The sequence below is a fragment of the Cnephaeus nilssonii genome (assembly GCF_951640355.1).
Source record: "Cnephaeus nilssonii genome assembly, chromosome: 21".
In the NCBI taxonomy this organism is placed as follows: Eukaryota; Metazoa; Chordata; class Mammalia; order Chiroptera; family Vespertilionidae; genus Cnephaeus; species Cnephaeus nilssonii.
In genome coordinates, this window is record NC_137092.1 from 15820686 (window position 1) to 15842894 (window position 22209).

General features: G+C 44.4%; 1 protein-coding gene across 2 annotated transcripts; it reads left to right on the forward strand.

Annotated features, from left to right (window-relative positions):
* The first annotated feature begins 647 nt into the window (after positions 1–647).
* SYT11 (synaptotagmin 11) lies at positions 648–20661 on the forward strand. Of its 2 annotated transcripts, none has more exons than XM_079760988.1 (4): positions 648–933; positions 7481–8307; positions 15903–16026; positions 16461–20661. In XM_079760988.1, exons 1-4 carry the CDS (start codon positions 900–902, stop codon positions 16769–16771), a joined length of 1296 nt encoding a protein of 431 aa, XP_079617114.1. In that variant the 5' UTR covers positions 648–899; the 3' UTR covers positions 16772–20661. The 2 variants fall into 2 exon arrangements, with proteins under 2 accessions (XP_079617114.1, XP_079617115.1); XM_079760989.1 differs by having other exon boundaries at positions 15906–16026.
* The last annotated feature ends 1548 nt before the right edge of the window (positions 20662–22209 follow it).

A 22209-nucleotide genomic window follows, 5' to 3' on the forward strand; every position in this document is an offset into this window, starting at 1 on the left:
CCTCCTGCACTCGCCCTGGAGCCTGCAACCAAGGTACGTGCCCTTGACCAGAATCGAACCCAGAACCCTTCAGTCCGCAGGCTGATGCTCTATCCACTGAGCCAAAGCGGCTAGGGCTTCATTAGTCTTTTTATAAAAACAGCTTTAATTTACACACCACAAAATACATCCGTTCTACTTGTATAAATAAATTATTATAAGAAAATGTTCAGAGTTGTGCATCCATCACGAGGTTTGATCTTTAATCAGAGTTTTAGAGGTTCTGAAGTTTAAGTTTCCATAATAACCTTTAGTGGGCTCGGACATGCATAAAAATAATGGTAATTGATACAGAAATGCAGACATATAGAATTTTGTTTTTCCAAAATCCTGGGCTCCCTTCTCAGCCAGAACATTCCGCTGCTCTATTAAGCCCAGCGGATCGGAATCACAGGATCTAAATTTTCTCTATGATAACATACCTACACTTCTTACTCTATCCTTGGGTTTTGCTCCTTTAGACCAACAGCCTGTCAGTGGGCGGGTCTTATTCTCAGGAAATCCCGGTGATGGGGTCCCCTCCCAGAGATCTTCCGGAAAGGGGCGGGGACTGCCTTCCGGAACTTTTCGGACAGAGGCGGAGTCTTCTGCCGAGGACCGCTCGGAAGAAGGCGGGGCCTCCCTCGCATCAGGACCAGTCTGGCTGCACCTGCATCCTTAGCTCAGAGCATCCCTGGAGCATCTTAAGAGGCGACCGCAGCTGGCAACCAGGGACCAGACCGTCACAGGAGGCATCCGCCAGATACCCCCCCCCTCCCCTGACCTAGCGCTGTACAGCGGCGGCCTCGGTTCTGATCCAGGGTTCCCGGAGTTGTCTGACCATTGCAACAGCCTTTACAGCTATAGCCTCTGATTACGACATGGCCGAAATCACCAATATCCGACCTAGCTTTGGTAAGTACAGTCGGTCCAACTAAGCCTGCGGTAATCGAAAGAGTTGCAAAGCTAGGGGAACCCAGGGGGCGGCACCAGGAATGAAGCCCAGACCAGGGTCTTCAAGCGCCAGCCCCGCTAGAATCGGGCCTGTGGAGGTGGGTCGTGGGCAGTGGGCAGAGCCTGAACTTAAACTGCGGGCTGCAGAGGCTGGGAAAGGCTAGAGACATGGAGGCTCTGGGGTCCAGGATGCCAACACCTTGTATGGTGCACCGTCAGCACTGCTGGAGGTGAGAAGCAGAGAGTTTGCAGAGGACGTGAACCCCTCCTTCTGGGGGAGGAGAGGTGGAGTAGGCCGAGCCCTCCCCCTTGGGGCACGCAGGGCGGTGCCCCTTCCTCCCCATCCTCGTCCTCGGGGCTGCGGGGGAGGGAGATGGCAAGGGGGATGGGGCATCAAGATGGCAGTTTGGAGACTGTGGGCTGTGTGTGGATGGCAGCCAGCGGAGGCAGCGGCCTCTAGGGAGAGAGGTGCGGGGGTGGGGAGCTCAAAGGAAGCCACTCCTTAAGCCGGTCAGCTGGGTGCTGAGGCTGAGGGGAACCGTGAGCCCTGCAAGTTCTATTCTGCATCGTAATGGTGGGGTCCTTCTGATGCTCCCAAATGGCGCTTGGTGCTGCTGGGCTAGGGGATGACGTGATGTCTATTTCTGGGCCTCCTGGCAGTGCCTAGGCGCTTCCTCCCAGGCCTTTTGTTCCCCATTCTCTGGGCTGGCTTTTCAAACAGGGGGACTCACCCGCGCTCGTGCTGGAGCTGGTGGGGGCCCGACCCAGGCCGGAGGGGGAGGGGCGAGAGAGGCCCAGCCCGGGGGAGGCCGCTTTGTGTACCAGAGACAGCATTACGTCATCTCGGCGCGGCTCCAAGATCTGTTACATTTCTTGGAGCAGGGAGTGGGGTGGAAAATAGGCAAGGTGGGAAAGAAAAGCTCGAGAAACAAGTTTTTTTTCCTCTTAGGGGATTCCTCCAAAATATGCGAGGGTAACAAACTACCTGTGCTATGTTTTCCTGGTCCAGAAATATAAAAAAGAATTTCCCTGCTTCTCCCTCAATTCTACTTACCTCAGTTTGGATGGTAGAAGCCAGAGAGAGTGCTGTCAGCCAAGGGTCCCTTCATATTCCTTAAGAGGTCCTAACCCTCAGACAATCCAGAAGTTTTGAGCATCCAGTGTTTGGGTGGGTCCACAATCCAACATGGAAGTGGCTTTTCTCACTCTCCAGTGAGAGGTTTATGGAAATGAGCAAAACTCAATGTGCTCCATTCTCTCAATATTCAGAAGACATCAGATTAGGGCAAGTATCTAGACAACAGATCACACCCATTAACTTCTTGTTCCCTTTGATTCTCAAGGCTAAATCTTGATATTTTTTTCTTCCACTTCACCTTCTGCATTGCTGTTCTTTGAGTCCTAAATTTCTAAAATAGATGTCTCGTTGGTGATTGCATGAGCACCCTATGATTTTCTTTCTGCTCTTTCTTTTTCTTTTTATGCCTTCTTTTCAACATGTTGTTTTATTTTTTTCTAATTGCATTTCCCAATTCCTTGGAAAGTGAGATGGTGTGATTTCCTTTAAAAAGACTATTAGTGGAAAAGAGAAAATAAATTTTATCAGCCTTTTACATACTAAATTTTATTTAATCCTTACAAATATCCTCTGATGTAGGAATTATTATATATACTTTTTCCAGTTGAGGAAACTGAGGCTCAGGGAGATAAAATAGATAAAAGTTACACAAAATAGTGAGGGTAGTGCCAATGTCCAGTTGATGCCGAAGTTTATTCTCCTATCTGTATCACGGTGGTCTACGTGACAGGGAAAAGCTGGTTTGGTAAAGGAAGTCAATAAGAGGTCTGGTCAGGGACTCGCAGAGTTGGGCATAGCCCAGATGTGTCTCACAGGCCTTCCAACCCTTACAGAGGGTTTCCTACGAAAGAACTGTTACTTCTGACTTTTTCATGTCTCGTAGAGTACTTCACTTCAGATGCCTTAGCCCTTGGGAGATACACCAAGCCAACGCTCAATTAGCCATGACCTCAGAGTACAAAAGGAGCAAGAAGCATCGGTCACTGCAATTTACAACTACTTTAAGCACTCACTTCAGATATTAGTGCCAGCTTCCTTTTCCCACCAACCTTTTGACTAAAGCAAGACAGAGGGTTCTGAGTTTCAGCATCCCTGGTTTTTCTAATTAACTGCCTTTAGTGTGTGGAAGGAGAGGCAGAGGTTAACAAATAATTGAGAAAAAAGTAGGGCAAAGGTGGGCAATAAGGTGGAGAAAAGCACATAGGTGATTTACAAATGGATTGATCTGTTTTCTTTTCCTTCTCTGTCCTTCTGAAAGATAAGAATCCTTCATCTTCTTTCTTACCCACACCACCTGCATTTTCTAGCAGTAAAAGCGAAGGCATGGGAAGCAACAGTGGGTTCCCTTAGGGATCACAGAGTAAATTTAGGGTAGATCACAAAGGATCACTCAAATGTCTCCCAACATGGCCTTTAGATCTCTCTTTCAAATCATTCTCAAAGATACACCTGTCTCGGTAGTTCCCTGCTTTCCTCTTCTCACAGAGACAATCAATGTTCAATTTCACTAATCATTAGCAAGCAATTTTCAGGAAAGTCCCTTATTGGTGAATAGAGAGCCATTTTTTTCAGCTTGTGCCATTTTGATTGACAATTGAAACCAATCAATTGTTCAAATAAATATTTACTGACCTTGTGTTAGATGCAAGAGACTCAGGGATTCAGAAATGAGCAGGATGTTATTTCTGCTTGCTCTCAATGAGCTGAACACCAAGGGTGTCCCATTTTGTGAAAATTCTCTCCCTAATAACTCTTATTTTCACTTAATGCTCTGTGAATAAACACTAGTATTACTTAGTATGGACATGGTCACCTTGATTGATTTTGTTAATGGCTTTATTCCTTAACTATATTGTTTTAGAATGTAACTCCTCTTTTTCTTTTCTTTTTTTTAATTTTTATTGATTTTAGAGAGAGGAACATTGATTTATTGTTTCACTTATTTATGCATTCATTGATTGCTTCTTGTCTGTGCCCTGACTAGGGATCAAACCCAAAACCTTGGTGTATCAGGACGAACTCTAACCAACTGAGCTACTCGGCCAGGACTAACCCCTTCTTTTCTTACCTGGTCCCAACTTTCATGAAACCATGGAATGTTTGAAGTAGAAAAAACTTTGGAGATATTTAGCACAATCTCCATGGAAGAAATCCCTTTTAGAATATCCCTGACCAATGGTGATGATTCAACCTCTGAAATTTTTCAGTTATAGATCCACTGCTTTATGAAGCAATCTGGGCTATTGTGAGGCCGTTGAAATAATAATGTGACTCTTTTCATTGAGTCAGATCTGTCTTCCTGTAGCTTGTACGCACTGGTGCTGGGCCTAAACTCCAAAGTAAAATCAAATCACACCTTCTTCCATCACAGCATCTTAAATAATTGAAGGAAGTTATTATTCCTAGACCTCTCAGCTCCTTCAGTCCTTTCCATTTTTCTTCATTGGATGTGGTTCCCAGATCTTTTACTCTCCTGATTATCTATAATGTAGAGACACTTTGGTGTCAGGCAAACCAGTATTTAAATCCCATCACTGCCGGCTGCCATTACTTGGCCTAGGGCAGATTTGAGTCCCCAGGTTTCTCCATTGTAAAGTGAGTATATTAATAGTACCTATTTAATGAGTTCTTTGATTCAAAGAGAGGAAGCTCTAACTCAATGCCTGGCAGGGACATAATAAATCTACAAAAAAAAAAAAAAAAAGCAGTGTTTATTCCTGTCAGTGCTAGACCGAACACTCCATATGTGTTGTGACCAGTGCAGATGAAATTATACTACCCTCCTGTGATCCAGACGTTGTATTCAAAGTATAAGTTGGGCCCTAAACAGCTTGGCTCAGTGGATAAAGCGTTGGCCTGTGGAGTGAAGGGTCCCAGGTTCGATTCCGGTCAAGGGTATGTACCTTGGTTACGGGCACATCCCCAGTAGAGGGTGTGCAGGAGGCAGCTAATGGATGTTTCTAACTCTCTATCCCTCTCCCTTCTTCTCTGTAAAAAATCAATAAAATATATATATTTTAAAAAGTATAAGTTGGCTCTAGCCTAATTATACTCCACGCTTGTGGTCACCCAAACTGCTAAGTGATTTTTGCTCATCCTTGTCAAGTAAGGTCTCCTGTTGCTTATTGATAGGTTTTAAAAACCAAATAGAATTTTAAATTTTCCTTGATATATGTAATCATATTGACCTCACCCTCTTGATCCAATCTGTGGAGGCTGTTTTGAATTTACTAACTCATTTGTTCACTGAACACTTGCCAGGTGCCACATGGTTCTAGGACCTGGGGATATAGCAGTGAACAGAAATTCAGTATTCTTATTAAGTTTATCTAGTGAGGAAAAATAGAAATTGTTGGGCGTATTAACTACTATGAAGAAAAAAAATAAAGCAGGTAATAGGGATATTAGCTCACTTGGGGCAGTCAGGAAATGCTTCTCTGATAAAGTGAAGTTGGAACAGAGGTCTGCAATGAGAGGCAGAGAGCCAGGCAGACCTGGTGAAAGGATGTTCCAGGAAGAATCTGGAATATTCTGGAGTCACGCTTATTTTCTTATTTCTCCCTGCCCAAGTCTTTCCTTAAAAAAGTAATGTGGGGTTTGTTATGTTTCTGCTTCTATTGAAACAAAATTATATAATAACATTTCAAATTCAAGGGACCGTATTATGGCACAATGGGTTTCAATATTTGTGATTGCCACAGAGGATTGTAATTTGTGTGTGTGTGTGTGTGTGTGTATACACATATACATTACATGTTATTAATATGCAACATAATACATAAGTATATATATGCAAAACATTAAAAAAGTTATGTGGGGTAGTTACAAAATAGTAATGAGGATGTAAAGTACAGCATAGGAAATATAGTCAATAATTTTGTAATATCTATTTATTTGGGTACTGGAAATATCAGGGGGAATACTTTGTATGATTGTCTGACCAATATGCTGTACACCTGAAATTAATACAAAATAATATTGAATGTAAAATATAATTGAAAAAAAAAAACTTAAGAAAGTCAAGTAATGTAGAAAACTAGAGGCTGTATCTAGACCAATTGGCTTCAGTGAACATAAAGGGGAATTAACCCCGAACCTAATTATCTAAGTCAGGGGCCAACTTGTGTGGGGAAAAGACAGGTAAGACTAGAGGAAGGAAAGGAAAAAATCTGTTTCCCTTTAGTTACTTGTTTATTCAACAGATACTGTATATATTAAATGTCTTTAGTGCTGCAGATATAGAAATAAACAAAACAAACAAAATACCTGTCCTCATGAAACTTATATTCTAGTGAAAATAGATAATAAACAGTAAATTTATATGTGTGTCTATATATATTCTTGTGTATGTGGGTGTGTATGAGAGAGAGAGAAAGAGAAAGAAAGAGCAGACACATGGAGAAAATTAAGCAGGGCTAAGAAGTGTGGGTCTTTGGAATGGAGAAGGTTGCACTTTTAAATGGGGTGGTCAGGGAAGATCTTACTAAGAAGGTGACATTTGAGCAAAGATCTGACTTTTCCACAGTCTCTATATTTCTCTTTCTAAAATTCTTCCATTTTTAAATACCTAGGAGCTGAAATTTAGAACAAATTTAAAAGTACTTAGACCCTCCCTGGCTGGTGAGCTAAGTGGTTAGAGCATCAGCCCATGTACCAAAGGGTCTCAGGTTCGATTCCCTATCAAGGGTATGTACCTGGGTTGCAGGTTCAATCCTGCCCCAGTCAGGACACCTGCAGGATGGAATCAATCAATGTGTCTCTCTCACATCGATGTTTCTCTCTCTCTCTTGCCCTTCCTCACTCCCTTCCACTCTCTCTAAAAATTAATGGGAAAATATCCTCAGGTGAAGATTTAAAAAAATACTTAGACCCACTGTTCTTATTACCGTCCACCCACTTTTGCTACCCTTGAGCAACCTACTAAAATGAACTGAAGTCAATCCCATATCCTTTCACCCTACATACCAGTAAGTCAACACAGTCCCACTGTTTACAAACCCTGCACGAGATGCTGTGGAATACCCTCCTGAGCCCAGACACACCTCGTGCCCTGGGGTAACAGTTGAGGTGAATGGGTTCCCATGTAAAAAGGTGACCTTCCAACACTTACAGGGCAGCTTACGTGAAACAAATCATTATTAGAACAACCAAGTTCATAACAGGGAGCTGGGTGGGCACCTCAGGGAAGTCTTTCTGGAGAAGGTAAATATTTCATCCAGGTTTGGTGGAAAGGAAGAGCCAAGGGTTGGTTGAGAGGATGGAGGAGGGCATTTCTAAGAGGGCGGATAAGTTCATAAGCCCAGATGAGCAAACTTAGTTTTGGAGGCTAGGTTGGGAGTAACTTGACTCCAGCAGAGGCCCCAAGTAGGAGAGCTCTGGAAGGGGGTTGAGGTCCACCTGCCTTAACGCATCTCTGGTCTCCACCTTCAGATATGTCACCGGTGGTGGCAGGCCTTATCGGGGCCTCCGTACTGGTGGTGTGTGTCTCGGTGACCGTCTTTGTCTGGACATGCTGCCACCAGCAGACAGAGAAGAAGCACAAGAACCCACCGTACAAGTTTATTCATATGCTCAAAGGCATCAGCATATACCCAGAGACCCTCAGCAACAAAAAGAAAATCATCAAAGTGCGAAGAGACAAAGATGGCCCCGGGAGGGAAGGTGGACAGGGGAACCTGTTGGTGGATGCGGCAGAGGCCGGCCTGCTGGGCCGAGACAAGGGTCCCAGGCCACCTAGTTCTGGATCTTGTATAGACCAATTACCCATCAAAGTGGACTATGGGGAAGAACTGAGGAGCCCCATGGCAAGCCTAACCCCTGGGGAGAGCAAAACTAGTTCTCCGTCATCTCCAGAGGAGGACGTCATGCTGGGATCCCTCACCTTCTCGGTGGACTATAACTTCCCCAAAAAAGCCCTGGTGGTGACAATCCAGGAGGCCCACGGGCTGCCCGTGATGGATGACCAGACCCAGGGCTCTGACCCCTACATCAAAATGACCATCCTTCCCGACAAGCGGCATCGGGTGAAGACCAGGGTGCTGCGGAAGACCCTGGACCCGGTGTTTGATGAGACCTTCACCTTCTACGGCATCCCGTACAGCCAGCTGCAGGACCTGGTGCTGCACTTCCTTGTCCTCAGCTTTGACCGCTTCTCTCGGGACGACGTCATTGGGGAGGTCATGGTGCCGCTGGCCGGGGTGGACCCCAGCACAGGCAAGGTACAGCTGACCAGGGACATCATCAAAAGGAACATCCAGGTGAGGAGGAAGTGTGTGTTGGGGAGGGATGGTAGGTTGGGGGAGACAAGATCTTAGGGGACAAGTGGAAGGAAGGGGGAGGGGATGGAATGGGTGGCAGCGAGGGACTGAGGGGCGGAAGCTCTCACCTACCAAGAATAAGCCGCGGTCAGGGTAAGACAGAGGGCCTGGCGGGTTAGGTCTCCTCTACGAAGCAGCTTCCTGGGGAGAGAGGGACAGGTAGCTTCTGAAATTTCACTTAGTCGCTGGGATCCTGACCCTGCACCCAGCCTGCTTAGATGTAGGGGCTCATTTTTTTTTCCTCCAAAATAATGTGTGATCTTCCTCTAGTGAATTTCTCACAGCTGAGCAACTTTGAAAGTAGCTCAATAATTTTTCCCCTCTGCTTTTCTTTCCCAGCAGCAGAAATTCAGTATTCTTACTACGTTCATCTAGTGAGGAAAAAACTTTGGAGATATTTAACACAATCCTAGGGGTATAAATAGTATCATGTCTGTATGTCTTTTAGTAACCATTTTATAAATGCAATTTAATGAATTGCTTCGCCTCCGAGCCCCTGAGCCAGGCCCAAACCTCCTTTGCTACAGATATTTCTCTCTCTATTCCTCCTCTCTGCGTGAGAAGCTGAAGCTGGGGGGGGGGGGGGGGAAGAGTGAGAGCCTTCTCTCCCATTGGGCTAGCATTGGCTCTTGAGTTGTCATTTCAGGGGTACAAGAAATGTGTACCTGTCCTCCACAATTGGGGAGGCAATGCAGTTCTATGGTTAAGCCCTCGGGCTCTGGAGTTGGACTGCCTGGCTTCATGTTCCAGCTCACCCTTTTCCAGCTGTGTGACATGGGAGAATAACCCTTCTAAGCTTCCCCCCCAATGTAAAACGGAGCTAATACTACCTTCCTTACAGCAGTCCGTGGCTCCAATGAGATACTATCCCTGGTATATCAGTGCCCTAGGGGAGCTTTCACTGGAGTGGAGGAAAGACAAACCATTTTGGCAATTACCATACTGGCAGGTGCTTTGAAAGACATAGTTGACATTTTAACGCAGAGTTTCATTTGCTTTTTTCAGGATTAAATATAAGTGGTTAATAGCAAGGGCTTGGAAGTCAGACCTGAACTTTCATCCAGGACACTGGGCAGGGGGCACTTACTGAACGTCCAGGGGGGCTCTTGGCATGAGCCAGATTTCTTTCTATTTTATTCACGCCCCTCGGGGAGGGATAAGCCAGGGCTGCAGTCCTTAGTAACACATTCCCTGGGAGAGGCCCCACGCAGGTCACCCGGAGCCTGTGCAGCCCAGAGCCTTCCACCCCCCGGCTTCCTACCAGCGTTTTCCCCACCAGTGACCACGGGCAGGGCTGTGTTCCAGCCTGAGCCACGACTGGACTGTCACCTCCCTGATCACTCATCCTGGCGATTCCCTAGCACTACAGCCTCCCAGTGCCACCCGAAATCCTCCCTGCTGTAGCCAAGAGTCTGCCCTCTCTGGATCTCCCCTGAGCTCATCGGTTAGAGCTGCTCGGGACCACTCCACGCTGTCTGGAAAGAGCTTTTTTTGGGGGGGTGGGGTCTGTGTAAAGCATTCCTTTATAATATGGGGCCCAATTATCTCCCTCCAAAGATTCCCGCGTGGTGGTGAGGATTGCATTTCTCTATATAGCTCCCCACTACTAACTGTATTTCCTGGCCTTCAGCGGAAAGTTCATGTCTTGTTCTTTCCATTATACAGCGCAGTCCCGTTGAAGAAGCCCAGGACTGGTCATCATTTTTTACTTTATCCATTTCATTACCTTAGTCTGGGCAAGTAGTTAACATCTCTGGGCCTCAGGCTCCCTCTAGGCTGGATCATGAAGGTTCCTGGGATCACTTTATGTGGGCACTCTTGGTTCTTATGAACATACAAAAAGATATAAGAAGCATGAAAAATTAACTCTTGACAATTAGTAAAAGGAGATCACAGTATAAACTCTGTAATACCCAAAATCTCTGAATTGGACTTTGGGACTTGAATTTTTTATTTATTTATTTATATTTTTTTAGTGGCAAGCAGCTTTTTTCCTAGTATTTTATTTAGATAGAAATTAACGTGAATTTATATTCCCATAATAAATTCCCCACAAAGAGAAGGGAGACAATGCAGAGAGGGCTGGGGAATAAAGAAGAGACATTGGGAAAAGAGAAATGCAGAGTGGATAATGGAGAGGAGTTAGACTCCTAATTTCTTCAGGTCATTGTTTTCCTGTCTTTCCACTGTCCAATCTAGTGTTGCTGACCTGGGACAATGGTCACTTAACGAAAGGATTCTTAAAACCTCAGATTTACAAGGGACCTTAGAGGTCATCCATTCTGGCCAAGGGGACTGAAAAGAAAGAAAAAGGAATGTCACTTTCCCAGGAACAATAAAGAAGGTTGCTCTGTATGTGCACTGGGGAGGTTAAGAGGGTGGAACATTAAGGTTTTTGTTTCTTTTATTTTCTCACGATTGTGATTGATGTGGAGGTGGCCCTTCGTACTCCTAACCCCAGTGAAGGTTTATCGTGGATGTGTGGCTCCACCTAATGCAATGACTCTGTGGCTAGAAAATCTTTCTGGAAGGGGCTCTGCTAGTTGGAGGAAACAGATTTCTCCCTCACCTAAGTGTTTCTGTGTCTGTATGTGTGCTTTAGGACCCATGCTCCTGTTCCCCTTTTCCACTGGGGGAGGGCAGAGCCTCCCAACTCCGTCAGGCATGGACAAAACCCTTTCTCCCCCTTGTCCTTCTGCTTGTCTGCCCCACAACAGGGTCTTTGCCTCATTAAGCCAAGGGACTGGGAAACAGAGCTCGCTCCCAGCCCTTGACAAAGAGCCTTTGAAAAAGAGCCATTGGCAAAGCTACTTGGAATGGGATTGGGTGGGAAAAGAAGGGGAGGGGAATGAGGGGACATGAAACTGTTCTTCGATGCAGAATGGAATGGCATTCAGGTAGTGCTGTGGCTGCAGACCTGGGTATCACAAAGGGGCAGCTGAATGGGGACTGGCATTCTGCCCATGTAAAATGGCAAAGGTGGGGGGGGGGGCAGAAGGAAAACGGTTGCCTGAGGAGTGATTTTAGGGGAGAAAAATATTAAAAGGGTAACCAGAAGTTGTCCGCTTTCTCAAAGACCTAGGGAAGGGACGTGGAGGTTTAGATTAGGGAGATTTTGCTAGAATGAATGATTTAGGAAACAGTTTTAAACAAATATTGAGGAAATGTAAACTATAATACTATAGTTAGTGGTGTTTTTTTTAAAATATATTTTATTGATTTTCCACAGAGAGGAAGGGAGAGGGAGAGAGAGTCAGAAACATCGATGAGAGAGAAACATCAATCAGCTGCCTCCTGCAGTTAGTGGTGTTTTTTTTAATTGAATGAATTTGAGAGCGAGGTGGGGAGTGGGAGGGAAAGAAACATCGATATGAGAGAGAAATGCTGGTCAGTTGCCTCCCACAAGTGCCCTGACCGGGAATTGAACCTGCAACCTGGGTATGTGCCCTGACCTGACCGGGAATTGAACCTGCCACCTTTTGGTATATGGGACAACGCTTCAACCAACTGAGCTACACCAGCCAGGGCTAAAACTCTGTGTTATTATTTTTTTTAAATCAAATATCCCTTTAACCCCCACGTATCCTTCTTCTGTATATAAAGTTAGAATTATATTTAAAGATCGCATATTTAATATTTAGATACCAGTATTCAAGGATGGTCTCAGAAATAGGTATCAAATCTACTTAACATTTTCATTATTCGTGGAAATGGAGGAGAGCAATGGCCCAAATAATCAAAGGTTCTTGCTTTCTAGATCAGCTCTGTCCGCTGGGACTTTCTGTGATGGTGGAACTGTACTCTATTGGCACTGTCCAATATGGTAGCCACACATGGCTGCTGAGCATTTGAAATATGGCTCCTGAGGAACTAAAGTGTTAATGAGTTGTCATTAAATAGACACATGCAGCTAGTGGCTACTGTATTGGATAGCTCAGTTCTGAAATGTCTTGGAAGGCATTTGATTTTCTTTCTCCCGGGGGATTACTTCCCTAATGCCATTTGGCTGTGGGTAAGAGTCGTAAAGACGAGTTTATGTTCTCTGGTTGTATTCTGATTTGTGTCCAAAGGAAGCAGCCCAGGAGTATACTGGTTGGCAAGGGCAACCAGCCTGTGATTTTAAACTGGCTGAGGGTACTTCCTGTAGATAACATCAAAAGCTGACAATATATATGTGATGGGTAAGGGAAAAAATGTGAGACTTCCATCTAGTAGAGAAAAGCTATCAAATCGTTTTTAAAAAATATATTTTATTGCCGAAACCGGTTTGGCTCAATGGATAGAGCGTCGGTCTGCGGACTGAAAGGTCCCAGGTTCGATTCCGGTCAAGGGCATGTACATTGGCTGCGGGCACATCCCTGGTAGGGGGTGTGCAGGAGGCAGCTGGTCGATGATTCTCTCTCATCGATGTTTCTAGCTCTCTATCCCTCTCCCTTCCTCTCTGTAAAAAAAAATAAAAATAAAAATAAATAAAATATATATATATATATATATATATATATATATATATATATATATATATTATTGATTTTAGGGAGGAAGGGAGAGGGAGAGATAGAAACATCAATGATGAGAGAGAATCATTGATTGGCTGCCTCCTGCATGCCCCCTACTGGGAATGGAGCCTGGAACCCAGGCATGTGCCCTTGGCTGGAATCGAACCTGGGACCCATCAGTCCGCAGGCCAACGCTCTATCCATTGAGCCAAACCAGCTAGGGCTCAAATCTTTTTTAAAGTCTGTTGTTCTCTTTTGTACTTCAGTTTCAAAATTAAATTATAGTTAGTCATATTCTATGCTCTGGGAGAGACATTTTCATATGCTCCTGGTATGAAACATAGTCTTGAGAAATTTTTTAAACCACATGAAATAATCGAATTCCTTATTATCACAATTTTCTTCCCTGAGATGATGTGAGGCTTATAATCAAAACACAAACTATTAGGTTTTCCCCTTGTTTTTCATTGACGCGCTAATCAGATTACTGCTGCTGTCCTTTCCTGTGGCAGACACGCCTGAGCAGGTAGAGCACTAGCCTGCAGCTTCTCCAGGGAAGGACTCTTCATTGTCTATTTTTTCAGCCCTAGCTGCTGGCAGAGTGCCTGGCACTTAGTAAATGCACAATAAATCATTTTGATGGACATGTAAGGCTGGTAGTGAGAATAGTCTATTTTGCTCAATCTAAGAAAAATTCCTGAAATAGGTGACATTTCTTTGGGAATAGGAATAAGATGTGATAGGAGGCCCTGGCTGGGTGGCTCAGTTGGAGTATCATCCCAAATACCAAAAGGTTTCGGATTTGATTCCCAGTCAGGGCACACATACCCAGGCTGCAGGTTCAGCCCCCCATCAGGGCACGTACGGGAGGCAACCTATTGGTGTTTCTCTCTCTTTCCCTTCCTCACTCTCTGAAATCGATTAAAAAACAAACAAACATAACCTCGGGTAAGGATAAAATAATAATAATAAGCTATACATGTTATTACATATATATTGATTTGATAGTGGAGGAATGATTTTGTCCCAAATTTAACTTGTTGTCTTAAATTCCTCAAATTCTACCTCCTTTTGTTTTCTTTATCTCAGCCTCAGCCCCACTTTCTAAGCTAGAAACTTAATAATCCTCCAACAAGACAAAACCAACAAACAAACATTCCTCCATCTCTCCCCGCTTCCCTACATTTACATCCAATTAGCCACCCACACCTAGAACTCCTGACCATTCTCCGTGAGACATAGCTTACCCCCATCCCTCCCGTCTGCTATAGCCCTGGCTCCAGGCCTCATCGTTTCTTCCTTAGCCTATTGCAACAGCCCTTAGCTGAGCTTTCTGACTTTGGTCTTTCTCCATTTTTCAGCTCTCACTAGAATAATAATATTATTAATGAAATATTTAAAACAACCATCATAACTTTGTCACTCCTACACTTACAGACCTCACCTTGCCTGGGGGTGACTCTGCTGTTTGGCTAGAGTGCCCCACTGCTCTTTACCTTCACCTCACCCACCTCTCCAGGTTCCTGACTCATCCCTCCTGCCAGGCCTCCCAGCATCAGGAACATGCGCCTCTCACCATCCTCTGAACACAGTGTACCCTTTCAGGGCCCAATGCCTTTGTACCGGCCACTCCTGCCACCCTGCCTGATGGGAGCTTCTCTCTGCCCATTGTCTCATGGCCTCTTACTCACCCTTCGTAACTCAGCCCGGATGTCAACGGGCAGCGCCTTCCTGAACCTCCCGGCAGCACCTGGACAGGCTTCTGACTGCTCTGCTTATTCCATCTTTGTCTCTTCTCTGCACAGTAAGCTCCTTGGGAGCCCCTGAGTCCTGTCCGGTGTGGATGCCCAGAACCTGGCAGGTAGTGAGCCAGGTGTGTAAAATGTTCTTGGAGGACTGGAGGTTTTTTTTCAAGTTCAGAATGAGGCCTAGAATAAACTTTAAAGATGGGGAGGCAAAGATGGAGGCACAGGGAAGAAAGCGACTTGCCTGGAGAGGACACTCTGAAGTGCATGACTGAGGCCGGCGGAGCAGGTGTGGATCTTCACCCTGGGACATGGAGGAGCGCAGGCGCAGAAAGGGCAGGGACTTGCCCACGGCAGGTGCTGAGGCAGTGGCAACGTTAAGGCTCAGACCCAAATGTCCTACCTCCCTCTATGCATTTTTATCACAAGAACCAAATGAGGAAATAGGAGAGAATACACTTCTGTCGCGAACACTATACTCCAGGCACCGTGGTGTTACAACATTTAACTTATTTAATCCTTTTAATAATCCTCTGAATGAGGTACTGTTTTTTATTTTTTATTTACTAATGAGAGAGAGACATCAGTTTTGTTGTTCCACTTAGTTGTGAATTCATTGGTTGCTTCTTGTACGTGCCCTGACTGGGGATCAAACCCGAAACCTTGGTGTATCAGGACGACACTCTAACCAACTGAGCTACCCGGCCAGCCATTAGGTACTTTTTATCTCCATTTTATAGGGGAGGAAACTGAAGTACTACAGCGATTGTCAAGTAAGTGGCCCCAAGTCATACAGACGAGAAGTAGCCCATTTGAATCCAGGCCAGGTTGGCTTCAGAGTTTGGGCCCTTAAGAAGGAGCCTGTAGCCCTAACTGGTTTGGCTCAGTGGATAGGGCATCGGCTTGCGGACTGAAAAGTCCCAGGTTCCATTCTGGTCAAGGGCATGTACCTTGGTTGCGGGCACATCCCCAGTAGGAGGTGTGCAGGAGGCAGCTGATCGATGTTTCTCTCTGTAAAAAAATCAATAAAATATATTTAAAAAAATAAAAAGAACAAGGCTGTGCTACCTCTCCATGCAAGTGATCTTATTTAGCATCCGGATGGTAATTAGAACTTCTCCTTTTATCCCTTCCCTGTTCAGTGATGGGAACATCTTGCTGGGGGCTGGGTACCTGCCATACAGCCTTCTCCTCCCTGTGCTTCCTCTCCAGCCTCTCTTCCCTCTCCTCGGCACTCTCCGGTGCCAGGCCCTGCTCCCCCTGCCGGATTCTCATGTGCTGTCTTTCTTCACAGAAGTGCGTCAGCAGAGGGGAACTCCAGGTGTCTCTGTCATATCAGCCCGTGGCACAGAGGATGACGGTGGTGGTCCTCAAAGCCAGACACTTACCGAAGATGGATATCACCGGTCTCTCAGGTAGCAGCTATTTACTTCAACCTATTTCTAAGTGTCTGAGTGACACCCCCTCCTCTTGCCTGAGGCCCAGATACCCCCCCTACACACACACACACACACGTCAGGACCCCTTATACCTGTCACTTCGCATGCGTTCCTCTGTGTGTCTACTTTCTCTTCCTAGTGAATATCTAGGTTATAGATTTTCCTAGGCAGGCAAGTGCTTTGGGTGAGCAAATGGGATCTTGACCTTTGGGGAGATGCCCTAATAGGAGCCCGTGCCAGGTGCTGAGTCCTTGCTCCAGGCATTTGTTGTGCTGTCACTAAAGACCACGTAGGGGTGGCCACCAAAGACGTGGACAACAGAACCCCCTCCTTCCCAGCATGAAACCACCATTACATAGGAGAGGACTGTGTCATAGGCCTGTCTTCTTTTTTTATCTCTTTGGGGGCCCCAGATCCTTATGTCAAGGTGAACGTCTACTATGGCAGAAAGCGCATTGCCAAGAAGAAAACCCACGTGAAGAAGTGCACTTTGAACCCAGTCTTCAACGAGTCCTTCATCTATGACATCCCCACTGACCTCCTGCCCGACATCAGCATTGAGTTCCTCGTCATCGACTTTGATCGCACCACCAAGAACGAGGTGGTGGGGAGGCTGATCCTGGGGGCGCACAGTGTCACAGCCAGTGGTGCTGAGCACTGGCGAGAGGTCTGCGAGAGCCCCCGCAAGCCTGTGGCCAAGTGGCACAGTCTGAGCGAGTACTAATCCTATGCTCCTTGCCTCCAACCCCAGGGCCAGGCTGGGCAGGGACAAGGTGGGGAACGAGGTGACAGAGAGAAGCGGACTCAAAACCTCACTTTAGTTGTAGAAGAAAATTTCTTACAAAAGAAACCCTACAAAGAACACCCCATGTGACCACAGCTGCAGACCAGTTCTTAGAGATGATGATTTCTCTCCTTTGCAAGGCACTAGAAATTCTTTTTTTTTTTTAAATGGGGAAAAAGAGAGAGGGAAAGACCTCTACAAGTTTATATATAACAATGTAACCTATACTTGCATGTCTAATACAAACTGAAGAAATTAGCCTAGCTGCCAATATCAAGTTACAGATTTTAACCCATGAAAATTGTGTTTTGTGCCGAACTGTATTTGCTGATTACCTGAAATTGGCCTCTTTTTATTGGGCTTCTCTGAACAGTTACTCTCCCCACCTCTAAGGATATTTTGCTCTTGTAAAACCTCATATTTTCATTGTCCCCATCTTTTCTTCCTATTCCCTCTGACATCTCTGCTCTTTTATTGAGCTCCAGGTCAGAGGTCTGTAGTAAGCCAAGAAACAAAGGTGGACTGGATTAGGCCAGGTTTCCAGGAGAAAGACTATTTGAGATTGGGGGCGTCTTTGCTGTCAGCTCTCCTGCTATGAAGGGGTAGACGGCAGCCTATGATTAAATTGTGATGAAGCACATGGACACATGAGACTCATGAGGTAGAATTGGGTTTACAAACAAGATGATGTCTCTAATCAGAGCTTTGGGAATTTCAACTTCAGCTATAGGATAGTACCAATGAAGGCATCCTGCTGATCCCAAACACTTATTTGCAGGTATGAGGACACAGAGAGGAGAGGAGAAATGAGATGGTTGCGACCCCTCCCCCCACCTTTTTTTTTTTTTGCAGCTGGATATGGAAGCAACAGCTATTTCTGGTTGATGGGTTAGAAATCATCAGATGTTTGAAGAATTAAATTGGCCTTTGTTTTTCCAGAAATTCTGACCCTTGAGAAGCTTTAGAGTCTTCTCAAGTAGCTTAGGTGTGGTTAGTGGTTAGTTTTGCTTTATAAGGCAAAGGGCCTCAAAAATTATTCTCCTTAAATTTTTTAGCAATGACTCTTAATAATAGCAATGGGACTGAGTCATAAAGGTAACTTGGATTCTTTCAGGACATCTTTTCCCTCAAAACAAAGTGCTTGGTTCTTGGAACTTATGAGTCTTACAACCAGCTGGAGGGATGAGGGGAACCACAGAGTTCAACCCTCCTTCTGCCAGTGGGCACAGAGGTTGAGAGCATTCAGCATCCTGCTGGGATTAGAATTCAAGTCTCTTTTTACTCCTAGTCCAGCCATGTCTCTAATGCTGAGACTTCTCATGGTGGCAGAGACTTCACTGACAATAAGTATGCTTGGATAGGCAGTCGGTATTTTTGCTAGTCTGAAGAGGAACTTAAGTCAGCAGCAGCTTGAAGCAAGGCCTGAGGGATTAGCTAAAATTGAAGGTCCACTTCCATGCAAGAACGTCGCTTTCTAACTTCCTTCTGAGAAGGGAGTTAAAAAGCTGAGTCTCTATGGAGAGTGGTGATGTTGCCTTTGGAGTTCCCTTAGCTCTTGTGGATTTAACACCTATCTGCTCCTCCCCAATCCTTTTGTTGTTGTTTTTTTAAACCTTGATTCTTGACAAGGCAGAGCAGTACTGAGCAGGCACAGAGCCCTCTCTGTCCTTGTCCCGGTCAGCTCCCACCCACTACAATCTGACTCACTCTCTCCCCATCAGTTGGGTTCACACCACCAGTCTCTGTCCTATACTCCATTGGAATGTAAATACTGTATCATACGTAGAAGAAAATAATTTTTGTTTTCTAAACATGGCATTTTGAGATAGTTTAATGTAAATCTAACAAGAGCATTCTGAAACCCCATTAGGAAAAAATTTAAAGGATTCCTCTTCATCGCCTTAATGTCTAAAGATCAGAAATTGCTGAGCAATCCATTTTGTTTCCTTCCCAGAAACAATGCAAAGCAACAGGTGGAGACAGTCTGATCTTTGCCCTGCTGTGTGTGCCTCTGTAGCTCCTCCTGATATAAGTATGGGAAAAAGCCTCACCCCACTCTTCTCTTTCCCATCTCCTTGTAGCTTTATTCCTTGAATTCGTTGGGTCTACTGAGTAGTGGGTAGTGAGGTGACAGGGGAGGAACCAGTAGTTCTGTAGCCTGTGAGCTGCCTCGGTGTTTTTCTCAGAAAAAGGCCAAAAGGAAGTACAGGTTTCCTCCCTCCTACCTCAGGCCTGATCCATCGTGCCCTTGACTTTGCTGTCCCAAAGTTTCTTAACTGACTTTGGCTTTCACATTGGTTCCTCCCAGAGCTAACTGATAAGGGTGGAAGAGGAATGCCTCCTCCTAAGAGTCAGTTGAAAGACAAGAGAGTCACGTCCTAGTTTTTGCACAAGGCACTCATGGTCAGGAATAGGTTAGGGAATAGTCACTTCTGATTTTCCAAGAGTCAGTTCTTCTCTGCTGATATCTTGATTCCTTTGGGAAGACAAGAGTTTTTCTTAATAACAAAAGTCCCTTTATGAGTTATTCCTTCTTTCAGTTCTCAGTGGAGCACAGCCAAGATTGTACATGCTATAAACAGTGCTCTAGGTATGAAAACAGACAGAACTGGTTTGTGGGACAGGGGCAGCTTGCTCAGGAGAGGGAATTACGCAAGTCCTTTTTCTTGGAAGGCTTTTATTATGGCCATGATAGTGACATTTCCCTCACCATGATCCTTCTCCAATGTGGTTGTCTTTCTTTACCCTGTGTCTTCTCTTGTAAAAACGAAACTCAAGAATAAAATAAACGTGTCAAATTAAAAAAAAAAAAATCTGAAAAAGCTAACATGAATCGTGTGAAATTGCATAATGCCGTAACGCTAACCTACAATATGTAATGCTATCTTGTATGTTGAATTTGTTAATGCACCGCACAAGTGCAAAATAAAAACTGATTCCCATTAAATAGAAACAGTGATGTCAGCATGGTTCTCTTGGAAGCTGGATGACTATGAATGAAGTGAATACTCAGATTCTAATAGGATGTTTTCAAAGTGTGGGCCTCAGACCACCTGATTCAGAATCATCTGGGGCACTTGTGGAAAAATGCACACTCCAGACTCCTGTCCTAGCGACTCTCGTTTGGTAGGTGACTTGGTTTGCTGTTTGTCCTATTACTTTTTCTAGTCTTTTTGCTGTCCCGTCAAAATGTAACTTCTAAGACCATAACCTCCAGGGGGAGAGATGCTGGTTATGAGTGCTGAGAATTACTCTGCCCCTGTAATTGGGAACATTTATTCCAAAAGCAATGCCTAGACTGACTGAGTTGGTTTACTCATTCATTTGTCAACAGCTATTTACTTATTGAGTGTCTACCATAGGCCACATCCTGGGGATACAGTACATGGATAAGCAAGAGTCCTACTCTTACGAAGCTTAGCAGAGGACAAGCATTAATCAAATAATCACAATAACAAATGTATAAATGCAAACTGATAAATGCTCTGAAAGAAAAAAACACAGGTACTTTCAACAATAAAGATTTAGAAAAAGAAAAAACATAGGTTGCCCTAACCGGTTTGGTTCAGTGGATAGAGCGTCAGCCTGCAGACTCAAGGGTCCCAGGTTCGATTCCGGTCAAAGGCATGTACCTTGGTTGCAGGAACATACTCAGTAGGGAGTGTGCAGGAGGCAGCTGATGGATGTTTCTCTTTCATCAATGCATCTCTCTATCCCTCTCCATTCCTCTCTGTAAAAAATCAATAAAATATATTTTAAAAAAAGAAAAAACATAGGTTAATGAAACACTCTGGGAGTCATATACTGGGGTGATATGACCATTGCAAGTGCTCTTTGTGGATTTCTAAGCCTGCCTTAAAGTCTGGAATGATTCAGTTTTCATATTTTCTCTAAATGGTCCTCCCTGTGTACATGCTTGGGATAGAGAGAAAGGAAGCAGGAGAAAAAGTCCCTGCTCTTTGAAGTTTCAGGGAAGGAACGAAAAAACATTTTCAAATTATAAAACTAATATAATAAACACAAGAAAATTGAAAAATAAGAGGGGAAAAATCAATCGATTCCAAAACCTAACAACCATTTTGTTTTCCAATCTTATTTTCTGTGCATTTTTCTCCTGATAACGTCACTCAGGATCATTATAGAAAACATGTAAAATAGTAAGTTCATAGAAATAGGAAAAGTATCCATCTACACACAAACATTAATCATTTTGGCACATCTCCTTCCAATTTGTTTTAACTATCTTATTATTGCAATCATGGGATGTATATAATATTCCCCCCTATGTAATCGTTTTAAAAATAGGGACATGATATAACAAAATGATTGTAAGAGTAACTTGGAACTGAGGGTGATTTTGGCTACCAGTACAGGAAACCCAATTCAAATTGGCTTAAGCATTAAGAAAATGTATTAGTTCACCTAAAGGGAAGTTCAAAGGTAGGGGGCAGCCTTTAGAGCTAACTCTGGCAAAAGGTCACTGAAACTATCAGGGACCCAGGTTCTTTCTGTGGGCCCAATATGATATTCAAAATAATGAATACTAAGCTTACTCTACCCAGCAAAGCTCTCATTTAGAATTGAGGATCAGATAAAGAGCTTCACAAACAAGATAAAGCTAAAGGAGTTCATCACCAGCAAACTAGTATTACATGAAATGTTGAAAGGTATTCTTTAAGAAGAGATTAAAAAAAATATGAAGCCGAAACCGGTTTGGCTCAGTGGATGGAGCGCCAGCCTGCAGACTGAAGGGTCCCAGGTTCGATTCCGGTCAGGGGCACGTACCTTGGTTGCGGGCACATCCCCAGTGGGGGGCGTGCAGGAGGCAGCTGATCGATGTTTCTCTCTCATTGATGTTTCTAGCTATCTCTCTCCCTTCCTCTCTGTAAAAACTCAATAAAATATATATTTTAAAAAATATGAACAATAAAATGGCAACAAACATATATCTATCAACAATTAAATCTAAAAATCAAAATAAACAAACAAGAAGTCTAATGACACACAAAAAAGCCAAAAATCCAATTAAAAAATGGGCAGCTTTGGCCCCTGTGGCTCAGTTAATTGAAATGTTGCTGGTTCAGTTCCTTGTCAGGGCACATGGCCAGATTTCAGCTCAACCCCCAGTAGGGGGCATGCAGGAGGCAGCCAATAGATGTTAGGCTTTCACATCCATGTTTCTCTTTCCCTCTTCCTTCCTCTCTCTCTAAACATCAATAAAAATTACTAAAAAAAAAAAAAAAAAAAAGAATCTAATGAACAAAATAAACTGGTGAATAGAACAGAATCAGAGGCATGGAAGCATGGAACACTGACGAATCTCAGAGGGAAGGCGGGAGGGGTGTGGGAAGAGATTAACCAAAGATCTTACCTATGGA